At 32.7% G+C, this 26,002-nt stretch overlaps 1 protein-coding gene across 3 annotated transcripts in view; it reads right to left on the reverse strand.

The window, feature by feature from the left end:
* Nucleotides 1-26,002, reverse strand: part of LOC124354615 (atrial natriuretic peptide receptor 1) — a 174,108-nt gene that overhangs the window by 31,433 nt on the left and 116,673 nt on the right. For 2 of the 3 annotated variants that reach the window (XM_046805216.1, XM_046805215.1), the window contains exons 2-6: nt 9,231-9,396; nt 7,835-7,909; nt 6,253-6,400; nt 3,744-3,863; nt 2,601-2,710 (exon numbers count right to left, since the gene is read on the reverse strand). In XM_046805216.1, the coding sequence (XP_046661172.1) occupies nt 2,601-2,710; nt 3,744-3,863; nt 6,253-6,400; nt 7,835-7,909; nt 9,231-9,396 (619 nt within the window). Of the gene's footprint in view, nt 1-2,600; nt 2,711-3,743; nt 3,864-6,252; nt 6,401-7,834; nt 7,931-9,230; nt 9,397-26,002 lie in introns of those variants that run through there. The other variant, XM_046805217.1, reaches the window with a different exon arrangement.

Below are 26,002 nucleotides of genomic sequence, written 5' to 3' on the forward strand. Positions count from 1 at the left end.
CATGTTTATTAAGGGAAAAGTACTAGAACAGTAGTTTATTTAACGTACAATTAAAATTTTTTTAAATTGTTTGAAGTTCAACCGTAAACTATACCATATTTGAAATATGTGTAAAAATAGTAGTAGCACTTACTTTGAGTTAGGGCTTTTAACTAAAATATTTTGTGCCTCAAGGAAGGAAAAATAAATACAAATTTGTAAATATTGACACTTAAATATGACACTCATATTGACACTTGTAAATATGACCTACCAGTCGAATGAGATATTGAACTTAGCGGTTTCTCTTTATAAATCTGAATGCACCATTGCATTTTGAAACAAAAATAACTTTATAATATATATTAAGCATAATCGTGATTGGCTGAAGCTTAATCCCCCACTGATCAATTAGTCCAATTAGCGATCGCTATCGAAAATCTGGCAGCCTCGATTAGTCAGAATGATCAGTGAAGCTTCAGCCAATCACGATCAAACTCCGATCACGATAAAGCATTACTCCTTCTTCTTCACCTTCACTTGTGCGTTACTTGTCTTGCCAGTTTTGTTTAGAAATTTGTTGACACGTTGGGTCTAAACAGAGAGGTCTGGATATTTCAAGTGTGATTCAGAAATGTTTTGACACCAAACTATAACTTCTGAAAGTGCTCAAAATAGGGTGTCACAAACCTCTGTGGTTAATAGTACTCATCATTTCAGGGAAAAATGCCCTATAAAGATACGTCCAGAAATATGTCGTTTAGCCGCTAGCCGCCATTTTGTATTCTTTTATAAGATAATTATTAAGTTTATTTTATTTATTTTATTTTACATATCAACGGACATATCTCCATTTTTACAAATATTAGACAAATAATTAGATAATTCTACTCAAGATGCTAAACTAAAATGATGAAATAGTTGGACCATGTAAAACCATTGCTAATCTGTATCCTAGTTGTAAATAAAAAATAGTAACTGATAATTATGAACAAAATTTGCAAGTATACCCTGATCAATGGTAGCTAAAGATTGATTTGAGTGAAAGGCATCAATCATTATTCGGCAATTGATAAGTAGTAGTGCAAAATTAGTAAAGACTTAAATAAATGTAACATGCAAGTATAAGAATATAAATTTAAAGATACATCCAGCAATAACAAGTATAACAATATAAATATAAAACGAGACAGGCCTACAAAAAGATACAATATATCAATACAACAGCAACCATTAACAAGCAGTAGACATATAGAGCCCATTCAAGCAAAATAAGTAATTCATCCTAATAAATTAAATGGTCGAAAACCAAACTAAACTAAGTATGAAAAAGCCAAAAACAGAAACTGATGGTAATAACTTAAGACATGCAGGTACCTACCTTAATCTTTGGTAGCAAGTGGAAGATTTATGAAATACCGTACCTTAGACTACTTTTTAGCAATTAGAGATGGTGAAAAAGGGATAAATAACTTCAAATAATAGTAACATTCAAATATAACAAGATAAATATAACAATATAAATAACTATACAAATATATAACAACTATAAATATGCAACATAAAATAACTATATACAGGTAACAAAGTAAGTAGAAAAAGTCATTCATGCATTTCCACTCCAATTTGAAGACCTGCTATCTTCGTCTTGAGTGTTGTTGTACTGTCCTGGACAAAGTCCACAACATCGGCAACACTGTTTCCGTATCTCTGAAGACGGACCATCGTGCTATTTGCAGCGTAGTTGGCGCGGTGATGTTGCCTGACAAACAACTACCTACTACTACAACTACTTTTTAGAACTAGTAAAAGTACAGATACTAAATTTTGAACATAGGTTGTAATAAATAAATAAAATTAAAGAAAATGGTTGATTTTGATAAATATTAACAAATAGCTCCTGTTGAAAATGTTTGCAATAACTTTAAAAAATCCATATTGTTATAAATACACACGTCAAAAAAGCTGATACCTTTCAACTGTTTGTTGCCCCCGGTTTGTGCAAACATACCTTTACAGTGGTCGTGCTCGCTTATGCGTTGACAGATTTCGTTGAAAAAAGTACTGGTGGAATTGTAATAACAATTAAAAAAATAGTTGGTACCTTGTAATGTTTTTATAACACTATTGGATTTTTGTTATGTCTTATGTCTTTGTTATGTTTGATTGACATTTTCAACGGGTGCTTTTTCGTTAATATTAATGCAAGTCGCTTTAAAACAATTTTCCTCTTATTTGTTGCAACCATTATGTACAATTTCTATCTGTGGTTTGACTAGTTCAAGAGATAATAGAATTTTTAATAAAAATACAATGGCGGCTAACGGCTTAACAACAAATTTATCAAACTACGTTTATGGGACATTTTTGTTTAAAATAATGAGTACTACCAGTCAAATAAGTTTGTGATACTTTTTTCTAAACACCCTGTATACACTGTCAATGGTGAAGCATGTATATGGTCTATAGATTAATAAAATAATAAAAATATCTAGATCAAAATTAAATAAAACAACCGAATGTAAATTAAGTTATATGTTAGAGGATTCCTATACGTACACATAATATTTATGTTTCCTTTTGATAGGAATTATATATTAGATTTGTTCTGGATAGGATACCTGAACAATTTCTACATCAAGGAACGTCCAATCTCCGCGGGTCATGCCGAGATGGTGGGCGGCGATCATACACCTCCGTACCAGCAGCCCTCTCACACTCAGGATCACTACTGCAATGGACAAAGACAAGAGTAATAAAATATCAGAACATGTTCTGGGTGGGATACCTGAACAACTTCTACATCAATGAACGTCCATTCTCTCCGCGGGTCATGCCGAGATGGTGGGTGGCGATCATACATCTCCGTACCAGCAGCCCTCTCACACTCAGGATCACTACTGCAATGGACAATGTCAAGACAAATGAAATTTCAGAACATGTTCTGGTTAAGATATCAGAACAATTTCTACATCAAGGAACGTCCAATCTCCGCGGATCATGCCGAGGTGGTAAGCGGCGATCATAAAACTCCGCACCAGCAGCTTTCTCAAACTCAGGATCACTACTGCAATTGACAAGAACAAGACAAATCAAATTTTAGGACATGTTTTGGGTTAGGGAAACTGAACAATTTCTACACCCAAGAACATCAAATCTCCGCGGGACATACCAATGTGGTGGGTGGCGAATATCTCCACCACACCAACAGCGCAGCGTTCTAATACCCAGGATCACTACTGTAGTGGGCAAGGATAAGACAAATCAAACTTCAGGACATCTTCTCCAGATAACGCTTTAGTTCCAATACTTCTTATACTTTTTTGAATATAGGAATGTCTACATGTGCAAGTTGTCTTTAATAATTCAGACATGCTCTAAGAGATTTTTATATTTCTCTATTTGATTGAAATATTTATTTAGTTAAGCAATTAATATGCAACATAACAGATCTTTTTAGTGAGTGAACAGTAGCAGGTCAGTACTGAATTCATAATTTGAAGTTTAGTGATTTAAATTTTATTTTATTTTGCTTGATACAGGATATTACTATTCATAAATTGTATGCTGTTTGTGTGGTTAAAAATTGCAGTGACCTCTCCAGCTATTCTCGCAATTACCCATGGAAACTGTGTAATAGGTTTTGCGTTAAAACGCAATAATTAAGTTGGAACAAATTTATTTTCAAGTTACGCACTTGTAAAGCAGTTTCTCGTTCTCTAGATATACTGTCAGATTATGCTTGTGAAGACTTAATACTGTACCTCTGGCGTACATGCTGGCATCTCTCAGATACGCCTGACAGTTGTCTTCCTCGTTTCCATCCAGTTCTCGCACAAAACTTAGAGTTCCTGCTCTGCGCAGTCCAATCTCCAAGTGTTTTCCTGAAAAGTATAAAGAAACCATGATTTTGAGACATTTGGTTTAACCTGATTAGACACCGAATAACGCAAAGCATTTTTCTACCTTTGCGAAAGATACGGTGTGTCCAGTACAAATGTGACCATAGTGTTACTCGGAATAATCTTGTTTGTTTGGGAATGACTAATTGCCTTTTACTCCTTTTTCTTTCTCCAAAAAGAAAAGACTATCATCATATACCTACACACATTAAGTTCTCCGTAATAATGAAGCCCCGACTTCATGAAGTGTTCAGGTTTAATGTAGATAACTAGATCCATTAACCCAAAAGCCATAACGAGAACATAAAAAAAGCACAGACAAGAAATGCTCATCAGAAATTTGCACCAGAAATAAAATAAGTAACTTATGTTAAAAACTAAAAGTTTAATCTTATTGGCCATTTGACACCATTAACTGAATACAATTATAATTGTTATCCGTATTTCTTATTAAATATTGATTCACAAAACGCTATTAAAGCAAAGTGTACTTTTAATTATTTTAATTGAAAGATATTACTTTTAGAATTGAATAATGCCCAGTTTAGGATTTGGAAATAACTACTATCACAAAATTACTCAAAACAAAATAATGCATAGCATAGCATTCCTAGTTGTTAAACTGTTTGTAACAATCGAAAACACGATTTCAAAAAGTATTAATTATGCTGTTGCAAGGTTTTTATTGCAGGAAAGACGTTCTGCACGGTTACTGGCGGTATAACGACACTTCATTATTAGAGAGGGGTTTATCGAGTTCATTTATATTCAAATTAACTTGCGCAGATGAGCATGTGGAACGATTATAACCTGGATATCTGGGAGCGATCATTGGAATAAGTTGTAATCCGGTTAAATTGTATTGTGTTGTATAAACGTGAGCAAATATTGTTTTTCACGTGAAGCGCTAACGGCATTACTCCAACCAACATCCATCATTTTATCTTTAATTTCGAGGGCTAAAAATTCAGATAAAAACATTTCTATCTTAATTATGTAGAGTCCATGCACATTGCGCATGAATTACATGCTAAGCTTTTATAATAATTTAAAGTAATAGATAGATTCTCGTATATCCGTGCACGGTTAATCTGCGCTGTCCATAATCTGTAACTGAATCTCGGGCATATCATCAGGTACTCCATATTGTCGTGGCCTAAGGGCTAAATTTAGGATGCTGCATTATGATGGAATCTTGATTGATCCACTTCGGTACTTTGGTCATTACGATAGAGTCATTACCGAGTAGCTCGGATAATCTCGATGTAACTCGGTTGGGTGTAACTGTCACCGAGACAAAAACGAGAGTAATTGTCAATTCCGGTGATGGAAACAGAGGAAAACATTCAATTACCTTGTCTAGAGTAAATGTAATCAGCCCCACGAGGTCGGTTGATGAATTAAACAGTAATTGCACTAAAGTAATGAACTGCCAATACCACCTTTTATCCGGAGTCCTTATTACGGACACGACTGAGCATCCTCTACTACTGCTGTAATTTATTGCTGTGGACTACTAGCACCGCATATACATTTATAAATCATGTATGATATAATGTTTGTTGGGTTTATGAAGATTTACAGAATTTTAAATCATAATGTTGAATAATTACTATTATTTCGTGACAATCTACAAATATAAGCAATATAGTTCTCTCTTACACTGATACAAAGTATATTTTCATTCAAATCTATAAGCACAAAAGAAAATTACTATGATTATGTCTTATTGAAACATGAACAAATTACAAATAACTCAAGACGATATTGGATAGATTGATATTGGTAAGAGGATATTGTGATTGACTGCCACTCAGCCTAATGGATATAATTTGAAAGGATAAAGGGCGTAAAAGGGCTCTTTGTAATACCTATGTAATGATATATCTTTAACAATACTTCAAATAATTAATCATCAACAACAACGTTTACTGAGAGCAAAACAAACAAATTTATCGCTACGGATTCGTGTTATGTATGAAATTGTCGTGTTATGTATTTCGTTTTGCACAACTCTGTTCACAAATGTATGGCAAGTTCGTACTAAATCTTCAGATATAGCCTTCAAAGGAGATCTTCATTACTTCTGGTTTAAATATTCGATCGTTGTAGATCTCGAACACAATTCAATATTATACGATCTTTGGGTTTGCTGCGTAAAACGGGATTGTTTTCGATATGCGTAGTATTTAGGCAGTGTATCTTGTATTTCTTTTGGAATTGGGAGAACAGTAGAAAGACCTTAGTGGCCTGTGAAGGAGAGGAATTTTACAGTTTTGGCGGGAGAAACTGGTTCATAATTCCACAAATTTAAGATCGGATTACTTTATGTACAAGATATGCTGATTCCTGAGCAGAATGTTCTACTAACCTACAGTTAGAGAGAACAGATCTGAACGGTCCAGTAGAAGTGCCACGTGGTTCCAGCTGAACTGCTTGAAGATGCTGGAGAAGACAAGCTTGAGACGACACTGGCAGTATGACATCCGCGTCAGTGTGTCCTCCTTCACCACTACTAGCTGTGCAAAATATATCACTTGTTTACAGGTATACCACATAATCGGATGAACCTGACGGATCTGAGCAATTGTATCTGTAGTGGGCTTTACTAGTTACAGATGGTATGTTGATTGAACGGAAACCAACCGCTTTACTAAAAAGGTATTTTAAATTTAAAATCTAAAACACAAAAAATTATTGATTCAGCAGTACCACTTTTTCATTGGTATCACTAACCCATTAGTCCGTCACTAAAATTCATGATAGTGACGATTTGTCGCCACGTGGCGTTTGCTACTATCTGATATAGAATCTGAATAGTCGTAATTTTCGCAACTAAAATTAGTTATTATTAACTCTGAGTGTTGCCACAAATACTTAAAAAACGAGTGTTACAGGAATCTATACAAATTAAATTAAGATGTTAACTAAAAGTCTGAATCATTCTATTCGGTCAGTACAACTTGAATCTACGTTTTGGAATTTTTATTACAACTGAAATTCGATATTGAGAAATTCCCAGACAGAATTAGTAAGTAGAAAGAGCTAAACAAATAAAAACCTACTTTCTTCCAGAATGATAAGGACATTTGCAAGTAAACGAAAAACTAGCAATGATTTAGTTAATTTTCTATTATTTTTTATTAAAACATCGTATCTAATCTTGTATCTTTTCTTGTATAATCCAGTTTATAGATTATATTTCCCGTTTACATAAGATGTCGATTTAACATCCATGTATTTTTTAAACCTTCATCTCTTACTAATTTATTATTTTCTAACTATTAATATTTTTTTGTGAATTCCGGTAGCAAGAGATTTTTTGTTATTTTATTATTGTTTGATTCAATCTTCCAACCAAATTGTAAAGTCTATTTTATATTATTAGTTCTGACATTATTCATATCATCAGGCTTTGTTTTTTGTTGAAGGTTATACTAATCACATTAAAATGCTCTATAATACTTCAACGTATCTTGAATCATATTTATGTATATTACAGAAACATCACCTTGTTTACCGTTGGAATATATAAAACAAACAAATACATTAAATTAATAGCGTATGCTTAAGGTTAGCACTAACATAGAAATGTCATATACGTTTTATTCCTGGGGATATTACATTTTTTAACATATTAGGATATAACAGCAGTGTACTCTAGCAACCCTTATGAAAACAACATAAACGCAACAATTATAAAATAATATCATTTATAAAACAATTGTTACTAAAAATAGTTTTCATTAATAGATTTAATATATTGTTAACAACAATTTTGAAGTACATTTTTAAACCATGTGTCATATCAAACATGATCCTAGTGTTTAATTTAAAAACCATGTTCATATAATGTCATCAATGAGTTATAATTTCCAAACAACTGTCTGTGAAATTCTTTGGCATTTCTTTAATATAACATTTTACTTTATACGAAACTATTTTAAACTTACGGAACTTCCGTTTCTCAACTTGTGAAGACGTCCCAGGATGCCGGAAGTCACCGAAAGAGTTCCTTCTGAAGGAGGCTGCATGCGCAGTTATGAAATCTACAATCAATGCTTAATTGTATACATTAATGAGCAAAGTCATTGCTAAAAAAATAAACTAGGAAATAATTATATGAAACGGTAGATTTTTAAAGGTTTAGAAAAATACATACGTTTTTAATAGAATATCGCCAAGTGTATAGGTTCGATTGAGTTTGAACAATATTTTATTCTAATTCAATTGTGATAAACAGCTACAGCTCTGACCTAATTTTAATGCATATTTAAATATAATGAGAAGAAGTATGCCAATTAATAAGAATTTCAAACTAGATCAAAGTCTGGTGAAAAAGTTTTACATTCATTCTTAAGTGATCGAACACTGATTAAACTTGTTTGTACAAGATATGTGGCTTCTTTAAAATATAAATGACTTTATTTCATCCTAGGTATATTTCATCCTTGAGAAATATTCAAACTGTAGAACATTTTCTTGCCACACAATCAACCAATTGTACATTCCACTGTGCGTCCGATCATTATGAGTTTGATTAACTATATGTAGGATGAGCGTTAAGAATCATATCATTCAGAGGCTGGGAAATTTTCTTTTCTATCTGTCTGTCCGCCCAATATCTCGAGAAATAATTGAGCTCTAGACTTGAATTTTGCAAGTGGATTAATTTATTTAATGGCAAAATTGAGGTCGACGAGGGTGCACGTTCCTCCAAGGGATTTGGCTGAGCGTAATGTTATATACTCCTAACTTCGCAGGTTATCTTGTGAACAATTTGAGCTATAGAGTTTAAATTTTGCATATTTTGATACACATCAATAAGAGAGCTGGCGAAATCTCTTTTCTATCTGCTTGTCTCTTTGTCTTCCGCAGGGTTTCTTGAGAATGAATGGTCTTTGTATCACACTTAATTTGTACATGTGCAAGATTAAGCTCTATGATGGAGCATATGCCTCCATATGATTTGGCTGAGCGTTAACAAAGTTTAACTATCCATAGAATAACTCGATAAGGAATTGAGTTATAGACTTGAACTTTGGTATAAAAACATTATTTCTACATAGTCATGTTTGAGTTCTATGACGGTGCATGTCCTTCCAGGAGATTTTGCTGAGCCCAAGGGTGTATCTCGGGATCAAAAACGAGATCAAAACTTGAATTTTTGTAAGAGAATTCATTGAAACATATACAAGACCTTGTTTGTAGATGCAACTCAATTCAATTTCGGTTATCTGAAATTCTCTTAAAAACAGGAATTTCGTAAGTTATTCTTTAGATCAGAATTTTGAAGATTTGGTTGTGTTAGGGAATAGTTAGATCAAATACCAAAGAGTGGGACGTTACCTGGTCGCCCATACCGGTGATGATAGGAGTGTTCCAGTATGCGGCGAGACGTGCCACGGGCTCCAGCGCGAAGGCGCAGGCAGGACCGATGAAGGCAATCACATCGTCACGGAAGTGCATGTCAGCGGCCAGACCAGGCGCGCGATCCCCGGAGCACGACGGATAACTGGAAAAAATTAGTATTATTTGACATGGATTCTATTCTAATATATACTCGTATTTTAGCAGTATAAAAGGCATGCTGGCTTTGGAAGTGACCGATGGCCAAGCGCTCTATGATGTCGGATTTTACATCTTAGTTAGCACAGATTGAACTCCAGTCCGTGAATATAGCACTTTTTATTAGTAAACATCGACCTTGTACAGTATGTACTATCCTCCTTATCCTGTTTGATAAGACCTTCGTACAGGCCAGTGACCTATGGGGACGGGCATAATAAGGCTTAAAAGAAAATCAGTTCACTTTAAAAAAAGTTGAAAAGTTTTCTCAGTAATTAAGATCTTACGAAGTTAACCCGTTTTTCTTGTTTCTGACTGGTTGTATTTTGATTTCCTCCCCTAAGGATACATTTTTATAAGAAAAATGATTAAAATAGGAAGGGAAGACTAATAGGAAAGGAGGCCTACACGCAAAACTAACGTATTCTAATGTTTCTTTCTACGTGAGTTCTGTGCAGTCCCACCACTTATGGTCGTATTCTTTCTTCAAATGAAAGCCTTGGAGAACTCTAGTGCCGATTCCTCTAAATGTGAAACTCAAAGTGGAAACGCCTACGATGTGCTAGGATTAGCTATCGCTTCATCTTATCGTGCATGCTAAATAGACGATGTCATCAGTGTATGTTAATGTGAATATATTAGTCGTCATGACTTCCACATATCTATACAGTAATTTAATTTTCACTTTAATTCTAACTTTGAAATTTTTTTATTTTATTATAGATAAAATGCATTTTGACAGGATTATTACGTTTGGTAGACTTTATTATCAGCATTTTCCTAATACCCGCGAGGAAAGATTGAGTACACACGTACCGATAAGAGTATTAGCAGCCTTGGCTGTCAAGACGGAGAACCACCAAAGAGTATTATCCTGATGTACAGTCTGTCCCAAACTTCTTAGCAGAGGTCACGAGATGAGTCGAAATTTTTAAATTCAACAAATGAGTCGGTTAAAGATTGTATGGATGCTGTATTTATTAAATAAGTTAACACATCTTTGTAATTACCCAATAAATAAGAGTAACTATCCCTAACTAAACATTTCAAATAGAATCCTTTCAACATTTAAAATAGAATCCTTTCCATTTCATATTAAAATGAGCAGTACTAAAAAATATGAACTCTTAAATAAAATGTTTGAAATATAAACGATTCTCATAAGATATTGTTGTGTAAAAACATACGTTTATTGGAGATTGAAAAAATTAACTAATCCAATAAGAAAGAAGCTGGTACAATGTACAATAAAAGTAGTTTACATATATTTTCATATACATTTATTTAAAAATAAGTCACTGCTCAAAATTTAAAAATAAGCACATTGATCTTTAAAAATAGTAACCTGTTGAAATAAAATTTAAAACAACAAAAAGGTGTAAAATTCTCAACCACGAATTTTTATTTATGTTTTAGTATTCACGAGTGTTTGAAACCGATATAAAACTAATCTAAAAATATGTAACACCATTTCTAGTAATGATGTACATTGCAGAGGTCTGATTTAGAGTTTGACTATTTCTTGTTATTGCTAGTGTTGTTGTTTGTATAAGTGTCCTTGTCTTGATTTAAAATTTGAAATAAGAATACGTTTAAAACCGTTCACCATTCTTCGTATAGCTTTCACAAACTAACTCAAACTGTTATCGAAATATCACAAATAGTAAATAAAGATTATCTTCGAAACCGAGATAGTGGTTTAGCTGACTCTCAGCCAATGATGATAAAAGTAGTAATATGATTTGTGCTGTGTCAACACTCACAAATGACAATAATCACTTAGAAAAGAAAATAAAGAAATTCTTTTTATTACTTTGCTATTTTTGTTTTTATTTTCGTTTTATGGCCACTTGTTGGAGGTTTTAAGCACGTGTGTATGAATTAAAACATGCGTCTTCACACATGACAAAGAGAAAGGATTTCAATCTATGAAACGTAGTATTATACATTTTGTTACATATGACGATGGAAAATGTCCGAAATCCTATTATGATTTCAAACCTTCCATCGTCAATAACAAACTTTAAACAAAGCACGCATACTTACCATCCCTGATTCTGAAGCATTCCTGTCATGTCCTATTCCTTTTCATACATTTACGTATTTATATAATTAAAATACTATTGCAAAAGCTTTTCCACAATCTTACCACTTAAAATGTCCACGTCCTCATGGTATTTAATGGTATTATCTTGTGGTTTATCATTGACGTAATTGATACATAAAAATATTAATACCTACTATTAGGCTACTGGATATTCTCAACTATTTTGTTCTTATTTGGTCAATGAATGTACCAACGCGTTTTACCCCACTATCGAGCACTTCCATTGACAAATATAATCACTAACATTGACGTAATTGATACATAAACATATTAATACCTACTATTAGGCTACTGGATATTCTCAACTATTTTGTTCTTATTTGGTCAATGAATGTACCAACGCGTTTTACCCCACTATCGAGCACTTCCATTGACAAATATAATCACTAACATTGACGTAATTTGATACATAAACATATTAATACCTACTATTAGGCTACTGGATATTCTCAACTATTTTGTTCTTATTTGGTCAATGAATGTACCAACGCGTTTTACCCCACTATCGAGCACTTCCATTGACAAATATAATCACTAACATTGACGTAATTGATACATAAACATATTAATACCTACTATTAGGCTACTGGATATTCTCAACTATTTTGTTCTTATTTGGTCAATGAATAGTACCAACGCGTTTTACCCCACTATCGAGCACTTCCATTGACAAATATAATCACTAACATTGACGTAATTGATACATAATCATATTAATACCTACTATTAGGCTACTGGATATTCTCAACTATTTTGTTTCTTATTTGGTCAATGAATGTACCAAACGCGTTTTAACCCCACTATCGAGCACTTCCATTGACAAATATAATCACTAACATTGACGTAATTGATACATAAACATATTAATACCTACTATTAGGCTACTGGATATTCTCAACTATTTTGTTCTTATTTGGTCAATGAATGTACCAACGCGTTTTACCCCACTATCGAGCACTTCCATTGACAAATATAATCACTAACATTGACGTAAATTGATACATAAACATATTAATACCTACTATTAGGCTACTGGATATTCTCAACTATTTTGTTCTTATTTGGTCAATGAATGTACCAACGCGTTTTACCCCACTATCGAGCACTTCCATTGACAAATATAATCACTAACATTGACGTAATTGATACATAAAAACATATTAATACCTACTATTAGGCTACTGGATATTCTCAACTATTTTGTTCTTATTTGGTCAATGAATGTACCAACGCGTTTTACCCCACTATCGAGCACTTCCATTGACAAATATAATCACTAACATTGACGTAATTGATACATAAACATATTAATACCTACTATTAGGCTACTGGATATTCTCAACTATTTTGTTCTTATTTGGTCAATGAATGTACCAACGCGTTTTAACCCCACTATCGAGCACTTCCATTGACAAATATAATCACTAACATTGACGTAATTGATACATAAACATATTAATACCTACTATTAGGCTACTGGATATTCTCAACTATTTTGTTCTTATTTGGTCAATGAATGTACCAACGCGTTTTACCCCACTATCGAGCACTTCCATTGACAAATATAATCACTAACATTGACGTAATTGATACATAAACATATTAATACCTACTATTAGGCTACTGGATATTCTCAACTATTTTGTTCTTATTTGGTCAATGAATGTACCAACGCGTTTTACCCCACTATCGAGCACTTCCATTGACAAATATAATCACTAACATTGACGTAATTGATACATAAACATATTAATACCTACTATTAGGCTACTGGATATTCTCAACTATTTTGTTCTTATTTGGGTCAATGAATGTACCAACGCGTTTTACCCCCACTATCGAGCACTTCCATTGACAAATATAATCACTAACATTGACGTAATTGAATACATAAACATATTAATACCTACTATTAGGCTACTGGATATTCTCAACTATTTTGTTCTTATTTGGTCAATGAATGTACCAACGCGTTGTACCCCACTATCGAGCACTTCCATTGACAAATATAATCACTAACATTGACGTAATTGATACATAAACATATTAATACCTACTATTAGGCTACTGGATATTCTCAACTATTTTGTTTCTTATTTTGGTCAATGAATGTACCAACGCGTTTTACCCCACTATCGAGCACTTCCATTGACAAATATAATCACTAACATTGACGTAATTGATACATAAACATATTAATACCTACTATTAGGCTACTGGATATTCTCAACTATTTTGTTCTTATTTGGTCAATGAATGTACCAACGCGTTGTACCCCACTATCGAGCACTTCCATTGACAAATATAATCACTAACATTGACGTAATTGATACATAAACATATTAATACCTACTATTAGGCTACTGGATATTCTCAACTATTTTGTTCTTATTTGGTCAATGAATGTACCAACGCGTTTTACCCCACTATCGAGCACTTCCATTGACAAATATAATCACTAACATTCCGAATAATTTGAAAAAGGTTGTTGTTAATAGATTGTACCGCTGCTCGAGCTATCAGTATCATGTTTAACCAGAGCACTTAGCCCTTGCTAGCATTAAACTTTCAAAAGATGCCTTGAAACTCAAGTTGGCATTTCAATTCAATAAGCTAGACCAAAAGTTCGACGCTTTTAACAGCTGTTTAATGATGTACTTAGACATTTATCGCGATTAAGTAAAAGGCACTCAAGATTTAAATTAACTTGTATAGTCTCATACAGTTCAAGTACTCTCAAAATTTATCACTCTATTTTTGCAAACAGTACTAAACATAATTTCAATGACATAAATTATACAATAATGTTTATAGAAAAATAGTTTCTGAGTCCTATGTAATTGACTGAATATTTTAACAATCTATTTCTAAAACAGCGATGAATATTAAAAAATATCTGAAGAATACAACATTTAAAAATCATATAAGCCCATATAAAATTCCCAGGTATTTGCTAATGAGTTTAATAAATTCATGAGGGAATATTCATGTGTACTTTAAGCTATTGTTTTTATTAGTACCAGTAACAAATCTATGATAGAAAGGATTTCGATTTACAGAGACCGAAGAAGCAAGTGTTGTCAAGGGTTCTGGTTCGTGTAGAAGAGGAGGATGTAGCTTTTTGGATGATAACGCGACATGTGCGGGATGGCCAAATTTTATATCAATATCTTGATACCACCGACAAAATTGATAAATTCTTATATATATAAAAAAATACATTTCCGTCATATTTAAAAATTAAAAAATAGTTCTAATTTAAGGCGATATTCTGACCAGTACAGTTAATGCAACATTTTAATTCTTTTAACCTGTACAACAATTTTGATACCACTTTAAAAACAAAAAAATCCAAACCAAATATTAATATATTTTTCTCTTAGATAGAGTTCTTTATTTTTTTTAATAAACTGACATTATTAATAATTAAGACACAATATTTCAGCAGTAAACAGTAAGAGCCAGGCGTCCTTGACTCGTTACCACGACGTTATCAAACGCCAAGTCGCTGTAAATCTATCTCAGGGTGGAGCTCCAGTAGGCTAAAGTAATTTTACTGAAATGGGTCCAATAACATTAATGTAATGGTGTAGAAGACAAATGGAATTTCACTTTATTGTTGTTAAAGGTCGCTGCAGACACTGCAGATCCAGAGCTCTGATAGAAACTACAGTGTAATACAAACATTACATTGGTCCTTTACATTTGTAGCGTTAAAAAACTGAGCCTATATACAATACTAACGATCTAATTGTACTGATGAAAACTATTTGTATATACATCATATAAAATTTGACAACAAAATGATTAATACATTTTCTATTGTACAGTGTTAGACGATACAAATAGTTTTAGACATAGAGGATTTTGTATTAATGATATAAGTATTTACTTTTACACATAGTTTACAATTGTAAATTTAAATTTGAATAAGAATTATATAAAGAATAAAGATATATTAAATTACAATATTAAATAAACATAAGTAAATATATTAAATACATTTAAATTGTTAGAAAAACATAGCAATACATAATTCAGATATAATTTTTTTTATATATCATAAGGTTTTTCACAGTTGTCTTGCAAAGTTTCGAGAAGTCTGCACTAACGTCAGATCATTCCGAGGGAATAATTTAGAAGCGTCATTATTAAGTATGTTACTTAGTATACAAAACACGAGGATGGAAAGATAATAATAATTAAAACACATTCGAGTACACATTTAGAGGCACAAAATCTCTAAATGCTTTTAGCCCTACTTAATTTCACTGTCCACTAGGAGGAAATAATAAGTGTGGCAGATACGTTTTTACTGTCACAAAGTTTACAGCCCTGTAAAACACCGGTTTACGACTTGTCTCTACCGTCATACCGTCACCGGTCAACAATACACGACCTTCATTACCTGTGGTGACGGAGGACTGTTACTATATTTGGCGGGTTTCTAACTATAACATGATGTTCAAACAGAAAACTATCGATTTATTAATAATTCTACTAATATAACCGATGAGAAAATTTAAACGATTTATTCCTGTGGTCGTTATGAAACGTTCATTAACATCTGGTTTTGTCAAAACACTCAAATAAAGGTATTAAAAGAATGAAAGTTAGTGTATTAAAATAAAAAATAGTATATCATAACGTTCATATGAATTATTCAGATTAAAATTCTTATTTATTCCTGGGAATAAATTCCTTACGGCTTTGAGAAGGAACATATGTGGATCCTTGCCAAATAACTTTATTCCTCCGCCTTTTTAATATTCGACTAGATGCACTGCCAGATTAGAAGGTGAGTGAGAAGGCTCTTACATCTGAATGCACTTTGCTTCTAAATTTGACTTTCCTTTTTATTTTGCTTCTTTTAATACTTGGCAAAATCCTACTCTTGAAACTATAGATTGTAGTTTAAAACATGTCCATAGATAACAATAATTGATACAATAGTTGCGTTAATATAAAGGTAAGACTACGCCAGACCACGCGCCGCGTAGCTGCCTCCACTGAGGACGTAATGAGGGACATTCCGTCTGAGAAAACGTACTATTATTCTGTATTACATTATATTATCGAGTGAACATGATCAATGTAAGCATTCTAAGGATTAGTCCCTGATCGAAGAATATTCTAAGGAATTTTGAACAACGGACTTCATCCAGCAGAGGAGAGGAATTCAAGACGGCTGATCCGACTTTGGGATCTCATGACCGCAACGCGAAAATAGGATGTTCAATTGTGAGAAATTCACATTTATATCGAGGCTGTTGAATTGCCTACACAGTTTGTTAGTGTCAACAAAAGCTTGTTGTTCCAGAATTATTTTGGATTTGTTACATCACAAAGGGTTAACATCAGCAACAGAAGAAACAAAAAAAAAATTATGTAACAAGGGATTGATCCTTGAGATTCAGGAACTTATGTGAATCGGTTCCTAGAATCTATTAGAAATTTAGATAATTTGTGTACATGGCTAAGAATAAGCTAAGGAGCAATTGTCGCAAGCAATTCATCGTGATCAACACAATAAAATGTTTTCTATAGGTTGAGAAATACACTTAATATGGAATTTTCATCTTCTAACTACTCCACAGCCTTTATACTATTTACCGTTACCCTTGTTTGCTATGATTAATAGTTGTGTTAGTAATCGACATCGTAAACGAATGTTTAGGGTTATTTAGTCTACTTGAACAGTGGTTGACTTAGACTCTCGCAATAACCTGCAAACATGTTTCCAATCTCAAAGTTAGTCTTAGGGGCCTGACTACAAAAGCGACAAAAACCACCGTGATGTGTTGTTTTGTTAAGAATTTAAAAGTACCGTAGCAAACCGGAATTCGAATCCGAGCTCCCCAATTCATTTTAAGCTGAGACGTTAACCGACACATTCACGAGGGTCGGTGTATTAAACAACATTAATGCGTGTATAAATAAGGCTCTAAATATCTATGTAGTTCGCTTATAAGATACCAAGGTAAATAAATGTTTTGACAAGAAGGTCCAAATATAATTTTAGTAGATTAATTTGTATTTCTCAGTACTAAATTACCTAAAATGGTTGGTTTAAATTAATACTAAATGTACCACGTGATTAAAGTATTTTCAATAATTATGTGCCAAAGAAAAATTTTTAATAGTTAAGTACAAATCTTAGTAATTTTAATACTACATTTTTAAATGTTACACGTTCTAATCAAAACGTTTAATATTCAAATTGACTTTATTTTATTTTTAGTCCCTATTATTTTAGTTGTCCGGTAGAAGGGAAAGTATTCGCGAGTAAAGGGGCGTATAATATGTGTACACATAATAGTAAACAATAAATAACACGAGGTAAATTAAAATAAAGGATGAAATATTTTATAAACTCTTACTTTGCAACAAAATAAGTAATAAGAATTTGTTGTGATAAGAATAGCTGATGAAAATAATTTTGATTAAAGTCTCTACACACGTTAAATTATTCAAAACACGTTTCAAAAGAATGTGGGTATTGACAAGCAATTAATATACAAGTATGATTTCGTACACATGAGGGTGAATATGGATAGGGTCATTACCAAGGTGGCAGGTGACAGGTCTGTAATGGTAGGTAGTTGAGAGAATAGGGGTTGAAGGGAGAGCAAGTGCGGGTCAGTGAGGCAGGTCGGTGGGAAGGGTGGGGGATGCTGAGCAATTTATTAGAAGATCCAAATTGCTCGGAGTCTAAACCCACTTGCTCACATCTCGGAAATCTTATATAAGAAATTTATATATCGAATGCTACAGTTTCACGTGTTGTGTACAGGGCCAGCGAAACAGCGACAATTGTGAGAATTAGCTGTGCAATCAACGCCATAATCTTATAATAAAACATTATTCGACAGACAGAGGTGATCGGTTATACTCTGTCTGCAGATTCGTGGTCTATTAAGGATACCAGTCCAACCCACACCCAGAAGCAACCACAACTCAAGAAATCCAAACATCTCGCACTCGTGCTCTCTGACGCGATGGTTTATGCTGCATTCTCAACTGTGTTCTCTACGTATAGTTGACTAATTTTCGTTAGTTATTATTTCATCCAGTTAATATTATTATTTATATCAAAAGTAAAGAAAATGAGTTCAAATACTAATGATAACGTAGTAATTTGCTGTATTCTGTGACCTTTTTTAATGGGATATCATTGTGATCTTAGAAAATTTATATCTGACAGCAACTTAAAAATGGGGAAACTGTCCTTAAGTTTTGAAACATTTAAAATATGTACACAGAACTTTTAAAAACTGTCGCAATTTTTTAATATTGTGGTCAACCTTATTTTACCAACACATTCGTTTTTTTGTGGAACATTCTGTATATTATTTTTATTTTTGATATAAAAATTAATTTTAAGACTTTGATATATTGATATATATATATATATATTCTGACAATTTTTGATACATTCCATGTAAACTCCATAAGGAATCTCAACAGTTTGAGTTATCATATCTTCGTTAATAACATAAATATAAACAGTGCCACTCATAAAAAATTAAAAAAATATAATATACAGGGTGTTCTATAAGAAAAAAACATAGTTGACCGTTATAATGGAAAAAGGCGGCATTAAACAAAGTTTAATGTACATGTTTTAAAAATTCTTTAAGTTCAAAGAAAGATTCCCCATTTAAAGTTTGCTGTCACATTTACATTCTTGCAATGGTGGTCCATTAAAAAAATCTAACCTATATAAAAGGTGTTCAGAAAAGGTTATTTCAAGCTTATGTGGTTGATATTACTCATCGTTAAAAAAGAAGTCCTATACATATAAGTTGAGAAATGGATTCGTTTAGCCGCTAGCCGCCATTTTATATTTTCCCCTAAAGCATTACTGTCCCTATAAATAATTAAGCTAATTACATCAAAATTTGTCCATAGGTTGTAATAAGAAAGAGAAAAACTAGAAAAATAATTGTGCGATTTGCTTCAATATTAATAAAATGACATACGATGAAAACCTTTTATGTAAAAAACTGTTATTGTTATAAAAATGTATGTGATTATAAATTATTTTGAAGATTTTATTACAATTCCAGCGTTTTTCATTCTTCATCGCTACGTGAGTACATCTTTAAAGGCCTGGTTGCACAAGCAGGAAGTAACATTTTGTCAAGGGCGGTCTGCTGTCGAAGCGTGGGTGCAATCCTTCAATGCCAGTCATAGAACCATCCAGTAAACCCGAGAGGAAGTTCAGCTTCATCATCAACCGCCGATGTTCGACAACCGCCGATGTTCGACAACCGCCGATGTTCGACAACCGCCGATGTTCGACAACCGTCGAAAGTTTAGTTTCGATCAGGTCTGATATACTTCTGGTATTACTTAATACAACAAGCAGTTTATAATGCATAATGAAGACGGTTAACTTTGTAGACTAATATTCTGTAGAAAATTCCCTAAGTGGTCAGTCAAAAAAAGGCTTTATTTACTATTCTTTTTCTATTTGTAATATTTTATTTAGACTCAATTGGTTTAAAAGTAAGGAAAATACAAAGTTAAAATTTTAATAAATATAAAAAAGTGTTATTAAATGCTAAAGGTTTATTAAATGAGGCTAGATATTAAATAAAAAAATTACCATCTTGAAAACGAGAGGATGTAACAAAGCAGAGAGTTATTCAGCTAATTAAGTTACTCAATTAAAAGTATTCAGTATGAAATTCCTCAGTTATCATAGGGGATGATGTGAGAAATCAATCATGTTAACACTGTGTTTATTTACACATATTTTACGTTCTCAAAATTTTATATTCTTCTGATTTTCACTAATTACTCTCTAAGAAGAGTTCGGTTATAAATAGATTCGAAAAGGAACTGTAGATATATACCTGTAATATAATGTGAGTGGTTCATTGTCTCATATCCTAGGTTTCAATGCGGGCTACTTAGCCGACCACATAACTATATGTTAATAAAACTTTAAATTAAGTAATTGCTATCTTAGGGCCTTTAAAATAGATATAACATTGAACATCGGTACTATTGACGAACAATGATTTACTACGACGTCGATATCGCTTGTTTGACAGAACTTTATTTTGTAAAAGGTTATTCCCCTTTTAATGTTATTCTGCCCATCCTCATGGTCCACTGGCCTGGGCGAGGATCAAACAGAACACTGAGGAATTATTCCTGCATAACGTGGAGATGGTGCTTCAATCATAGACAGGCCGGTTGGAACCTGTGTTACCTAGAAATAGGATCCAAATTCCAGCGTCTTAGACTGTGCAGTATTAATTAATTGTTTGTCTGTAAATAGCAGTTCTTTATTTCCAGAGCTTCAAAACTGTTGCAACACTCGCATGTTGCACGTACTGGAGGATGTGAATGCACGTAGAGGAACTTCTCTGTCTGAAATGGAACAACAGATTTATTCACGATTTAACGTAATTAAGTAATGGTGAAATTCCGTAAATATGAGTGAGGGCACTTGCCACGATACTGCAACCCAACGTCTCTGAGACTACAGTCGAAGTAACAAGCGAGCGCGTGTGTTCGCTGTACTGGGGGAGTAATAATTAGAACAAAAATTTGAAGTCTAAAAGAGAACGAACGGAAATTATCGTCGTGCAAGAACGTTGGAGTCGTTACAGTAACCCAGTCGAGATCAATAACTCCATCGAACCGCATTTGAATAATAAGTTCAAATGGAAGATCTCTTCCAAATTATGTAGATATACGAGTAATTTTGACTGAGATCTCTTTTTTTCTTTCTTTCGTAAAGAAACTGGTGTATTTTGGCTTCATATGTTGTTCATATTTTGGTTACAAGCAATGGTTATTAGAGTCAAAATGAGTCGCAAATGTTATCAAGCTTGTCGTATGGATAATATTGACTCTTCCGTCTCTATCGTTTAAGCTGTAACGGTGATCACCTTAGAAACTGTGGAATTTGACTAACTCACGGGTATTATCTAACAAAAACCCGTTACATATTACACCCATTCACAATTAAAATTAATTCAAATACTCCTCATCCTACTTATTCCATTACGATCTTCCTGTATACGCTTTTCAGTCTTGCAAATATTAAAATGTTATAATAACATACTAATGACATTTTGAAGAATTAGAGTAATTCAAGCAATATACACATATTATTTCTATGTATAAAAGGAAAAAATTATGCCTAATGAGATAAGACAAAGCATTTTCATAAAGATAAAAAACCATAGGCGTTGAAATACGGTTGCTATATGTTGTTTTTCAACTTCTCGATTTTCTTGAAAGAATTAAATGTAACACATGCTCTCAAACGGCAAATAATAGATTTGCCACGAATATCAACCACCCATGGAGGCTTAAATGGGGTTATAACCATTGGAAGAACTGTATTTTTGTTATTTGAAATTTTACAATATCGTAAAAGGATTACATTTGACACACATCACTCATTTTAAAATATGTCAAAAATTACAAAAAAACAAATGGGGTAGTATCATTCGTTTAAACAAAAAGGTAAATCTTAACATTGTTGGTGTTAGAAGGAGCCCAAGATTCATTGTTCCTGGAAAATGACCAAGAGCACCCATCCATCCTAGCTTCGTGGCAGCGGAATGTGGACCGTAGAATGAATGGCGGAACGAAAATTGTTTTTATGCGTTTTGTGAGTACAGTGTTGTTGTGTACAATGCTGTCTCAAATACTGTCCCTACATACTCACTCCTACATCGGTTAAAAAACCGAAATAATTAGTTACTAGTTACATATGACGTCTATTCGAAAAATAACATAATTTGTATGGTAATTTTGGGAGAGTCAAGAACACTTGTTCGGAAATAACGGTTTTAGTGATTCTGACTGATAGTTCAGACTTACGGTGGTGCTAAAATTTAGATGGACAGAAATGTAGAATTAAAAGTTTCCAAAGTTATAGGGAAGGCTTATTAGTTAGTTATGATTACTTATGATTGAGGTGTGTATCATGTTTGGTAAGCTATTAGGAATTAAAGTTGTGGGAGAATACTAGTTGAGGGATGAGTAAAGTTTTCCTGAAACTTCTCACGCCGTGATGAGTAATGTTGTGTTTATTGATTGCTCGAAGTAAAGTTTCTGAAGTTGATGGCTTACTTTTTCATTATATGAATAACTTTAACTGTAAATTTAGATAACCTTAATTGTTAGGCTTACGTATACAGTTATAACTATTATATACGTTTTCCGGATAATACTGTATCGAAAAAGTTTTAACGCCTTTACAATCTTATAATATTTCTACCTTTCTGCCACCATCACTCAATATATGATTGGGAACTTTGTCTTGATTAGTTGAGGCTTAACCAACCACCGATGAATCTATCAATAGCGATCATTGTGGCTACGCTCCTTTCCCACGCCTGCGAATGTGTATCAATGGTCCTGTTAGTTTAATTTTAAAATTCGATAACAGAAACAGGCCTCATACCTCATTTTTGAAATATATAAATAATTGAATAAATTATATCAGCAGTCGTTATAATATGGTGCACACAGGAAAACTTGGACGATAGTCAATTTAAGTAATGTTGTTTTTCAGACGGTTGGTTTCACTGGTGAACACCTTCAACTGTTAAAAAAATGCAATATATTTTAGATTCCCATTTTCGTATATTGATAATAAATTGAATACATAGAACCAGTATAATGACTATCATTACAGTTGAAGATGATTTCGTGCAATATATTGAGTGATTTAAAAAAAAGATAAGTATTTGAAGAGTTTTATTTGGATTTTACCCATCAATTCTTTCCACTGTACAGTGGCGTTGGCACAGTTTTCTATATTTTAATAGCCAAGTAACCTGACTGAAGCTTTGATTTAAAATAATTTCTATTCTGAAGTGTATTTTGAACATATTTCCATTCGCACAAGTTTCTATTTTGAACCTTGAAGTTTTAAAACTTAAACTTGGATTGGGCACTTATAGATTGTAAAAACCTTGAATATGTGGAGGGAAAAATAGAATAATCCCCATTTGGTATTCAATATGGCAACTTAAACTTTGACCTACTTAATTGTTTCGCTGGACTTTAGTCTAATAATTTTATTTTAATTTCTACAGGACTGAAAATGAAAAATACGATACTTTGGAAATCTGCATTTGCGATTTGAGATAACACAGCTTTTTATTTGTTAAAAATATGCTCAGAAAATTTCCGGTTGGTGAAAACAAACAAAATCCACAAAGTTTAAATTCTTACGTTGAAAGGTGATTTTGTTATACATTAGACAGATGGTTTTTAAAGAGAAATTATTCTTCATATTTAATCCAGTTGAATCTAAAATAAAATATGGTTGGAAGAATAAAACTAAACAAGTGATACATATTGTTACATTTTTTTCAATGTTTTAGAGTCTGATAAAAATATACATTATCAGATAACTTTTAAATCTATATACGTAAATCAGATATCTCAAGTGTCCAAATATTAATGATATAAGCAAATTTGATCTAATTATAAATTAATTGTACGGTGATCTGTACATACACAGTTTTTGTTTTGTCCTGTTATCAATCTCTCGTACCCGTTTGCAGTTTACCTCTTCGTGCTAGCATCAAATACTTAAAATTTAATCATATTTGAAAAGATCTAGTCTCTAGTATAGTAAGGCACGTTTAACTAAATCGAATTTACCAACTCTTATAATGTGGCAATTTCAATGTTTCATATAATTTTAGTACAGAACACATGGGCAAGCCTAAAGGACCGACGGCCGTTACGACTGGTTAGATAACATAACAATGGACAACTGAATAATGACACAGTTGTATTGTTCTATTGTTTAGACCCGGCACAAAGCTGAGCCCAAGTGTTTCGCTGTTCAGTTCATTAGACACTGTAGAATGGAGGTTTACATCAAACAATAACTGTGTATACACACAGTTATTGTTATACACGTATACACGTTACGCTCCGTGATCACAAAGCAATCAAGAGGACGATTCAAATTTACAACTTGAAGGAAAGGTTTGTTAATAATTGAACTTAAACGATTCCCTTTAGTAATTGAACGCAGAGCATTTCCAATCTGAACTACGACCCCTAAGATTGAGTATTATTCGAATAAGCCAAAAGTAATTACCGTTTGTTTTTTGGGTATTTCATTAGTAAAACATAATTATAATTGGACAAAATATCACCTAATTGAAATTACGAAACATTACGAACTAAAATTACGAGATATTTAGCTTGTCATAAAATAAGAATAATTTTATTTAAATAAAAAAAATTGTAATATGGAAACCTGTAGTGACACACCGTTTGTGGCTTAGTAACAATACTAAAGTCTACGCTTTCAGTCTAAACTAAACACTTAGTGAGTCTTAGTTACAATAGCATATTTTTACGGAAAGCTGTGACTGGCGGAGAAATCCAGTTTTGACAGGTATTACAAGCCAATAAAATCTGTTGAAATACGAACCACCTGGATTTTATGACTTGGTCGTCCATTCTAAAAATTTATAATCAATACAAGGTGTTTAAATTTAACGTAGTCTAGCGACAATATGTTACAAAATTAACAAAACTTATGCAAATTGATCATTGAACATATTATTCAGTTTCATAGAGATCAACAAGTGTTTGTTTCCCTATGTTACATTTTTCTGTACTCTCAATAAATTATGATTTCTTTCGTCATTTGTAAGTTACAGTCTTAAAGTTTGTTACTAATGTCAAACAATTCGAATTGGTTGATAAATATAAAAATATATTTTATACAGATACAATGCTCTAAGCAATCAGTTCGTCTAGTTTATTAATGACTTACAGATTTCAGGTGATGCACGTAAGAACTGGAGCTAAACCCACATTCCGACCATAACTGCGTTATGTGTGAAGATGAAAAAGTTTATTTAATTTATTTGATTATTAACTATTTTTTTAGGTCTTATGATACAATGTTACAGATTTATAAATTAACTAATTTTGTGTTATTAATGACTTTATATATATATTAGTCATTTTGTGTTGTAATGTATATATATATATATATATATATTATATATATATAATATATATATATATACATATATATGGTTTGTGTTGAAAAATAATCATCACTGAACATTGTTAATGTCAAAGCCCTTAAAAGACGGGTTAATTTTTAAAAAACAGAACACAATATTTATAAACTTCGTGACTTTTTATAGGAGTAGCTGGAATGTTTATAATAACAATGTTGTGTTTATTATACTAACGCTTGTGTTCCTGTATTCAGATTGTGTACACATGTGTTTCGACACAACATGAACGTCAGCAATAATAAACAGATCGGCTGATACAAGTTGTATGTTTAACGTTTATTGTGATCAGCTACGCTGGTGGGAGGACTGCCAGACAGTGTAAGAGAGTAGGAAAATTCATTGGAAGTTACACATAATTACTATTTTAACGTTAAGCCATCGTCACCCCACTGTTATTTTACAGGTTT

This window comes from Homalodisca vitripennis, chromosome 2, assembly GCF_021130785.1.
Source record: "Homalodisca vitripennis isolate AUS2020 chromosome 2, UT_GWSS_2.1, whole genome shotgun sequence".
NCBI lineage: Eukaryota > Metazoa > Arthropoda > Insecta > Hemiptera > Cicadellidae > Homalodisca > Homalodisca vitripennis.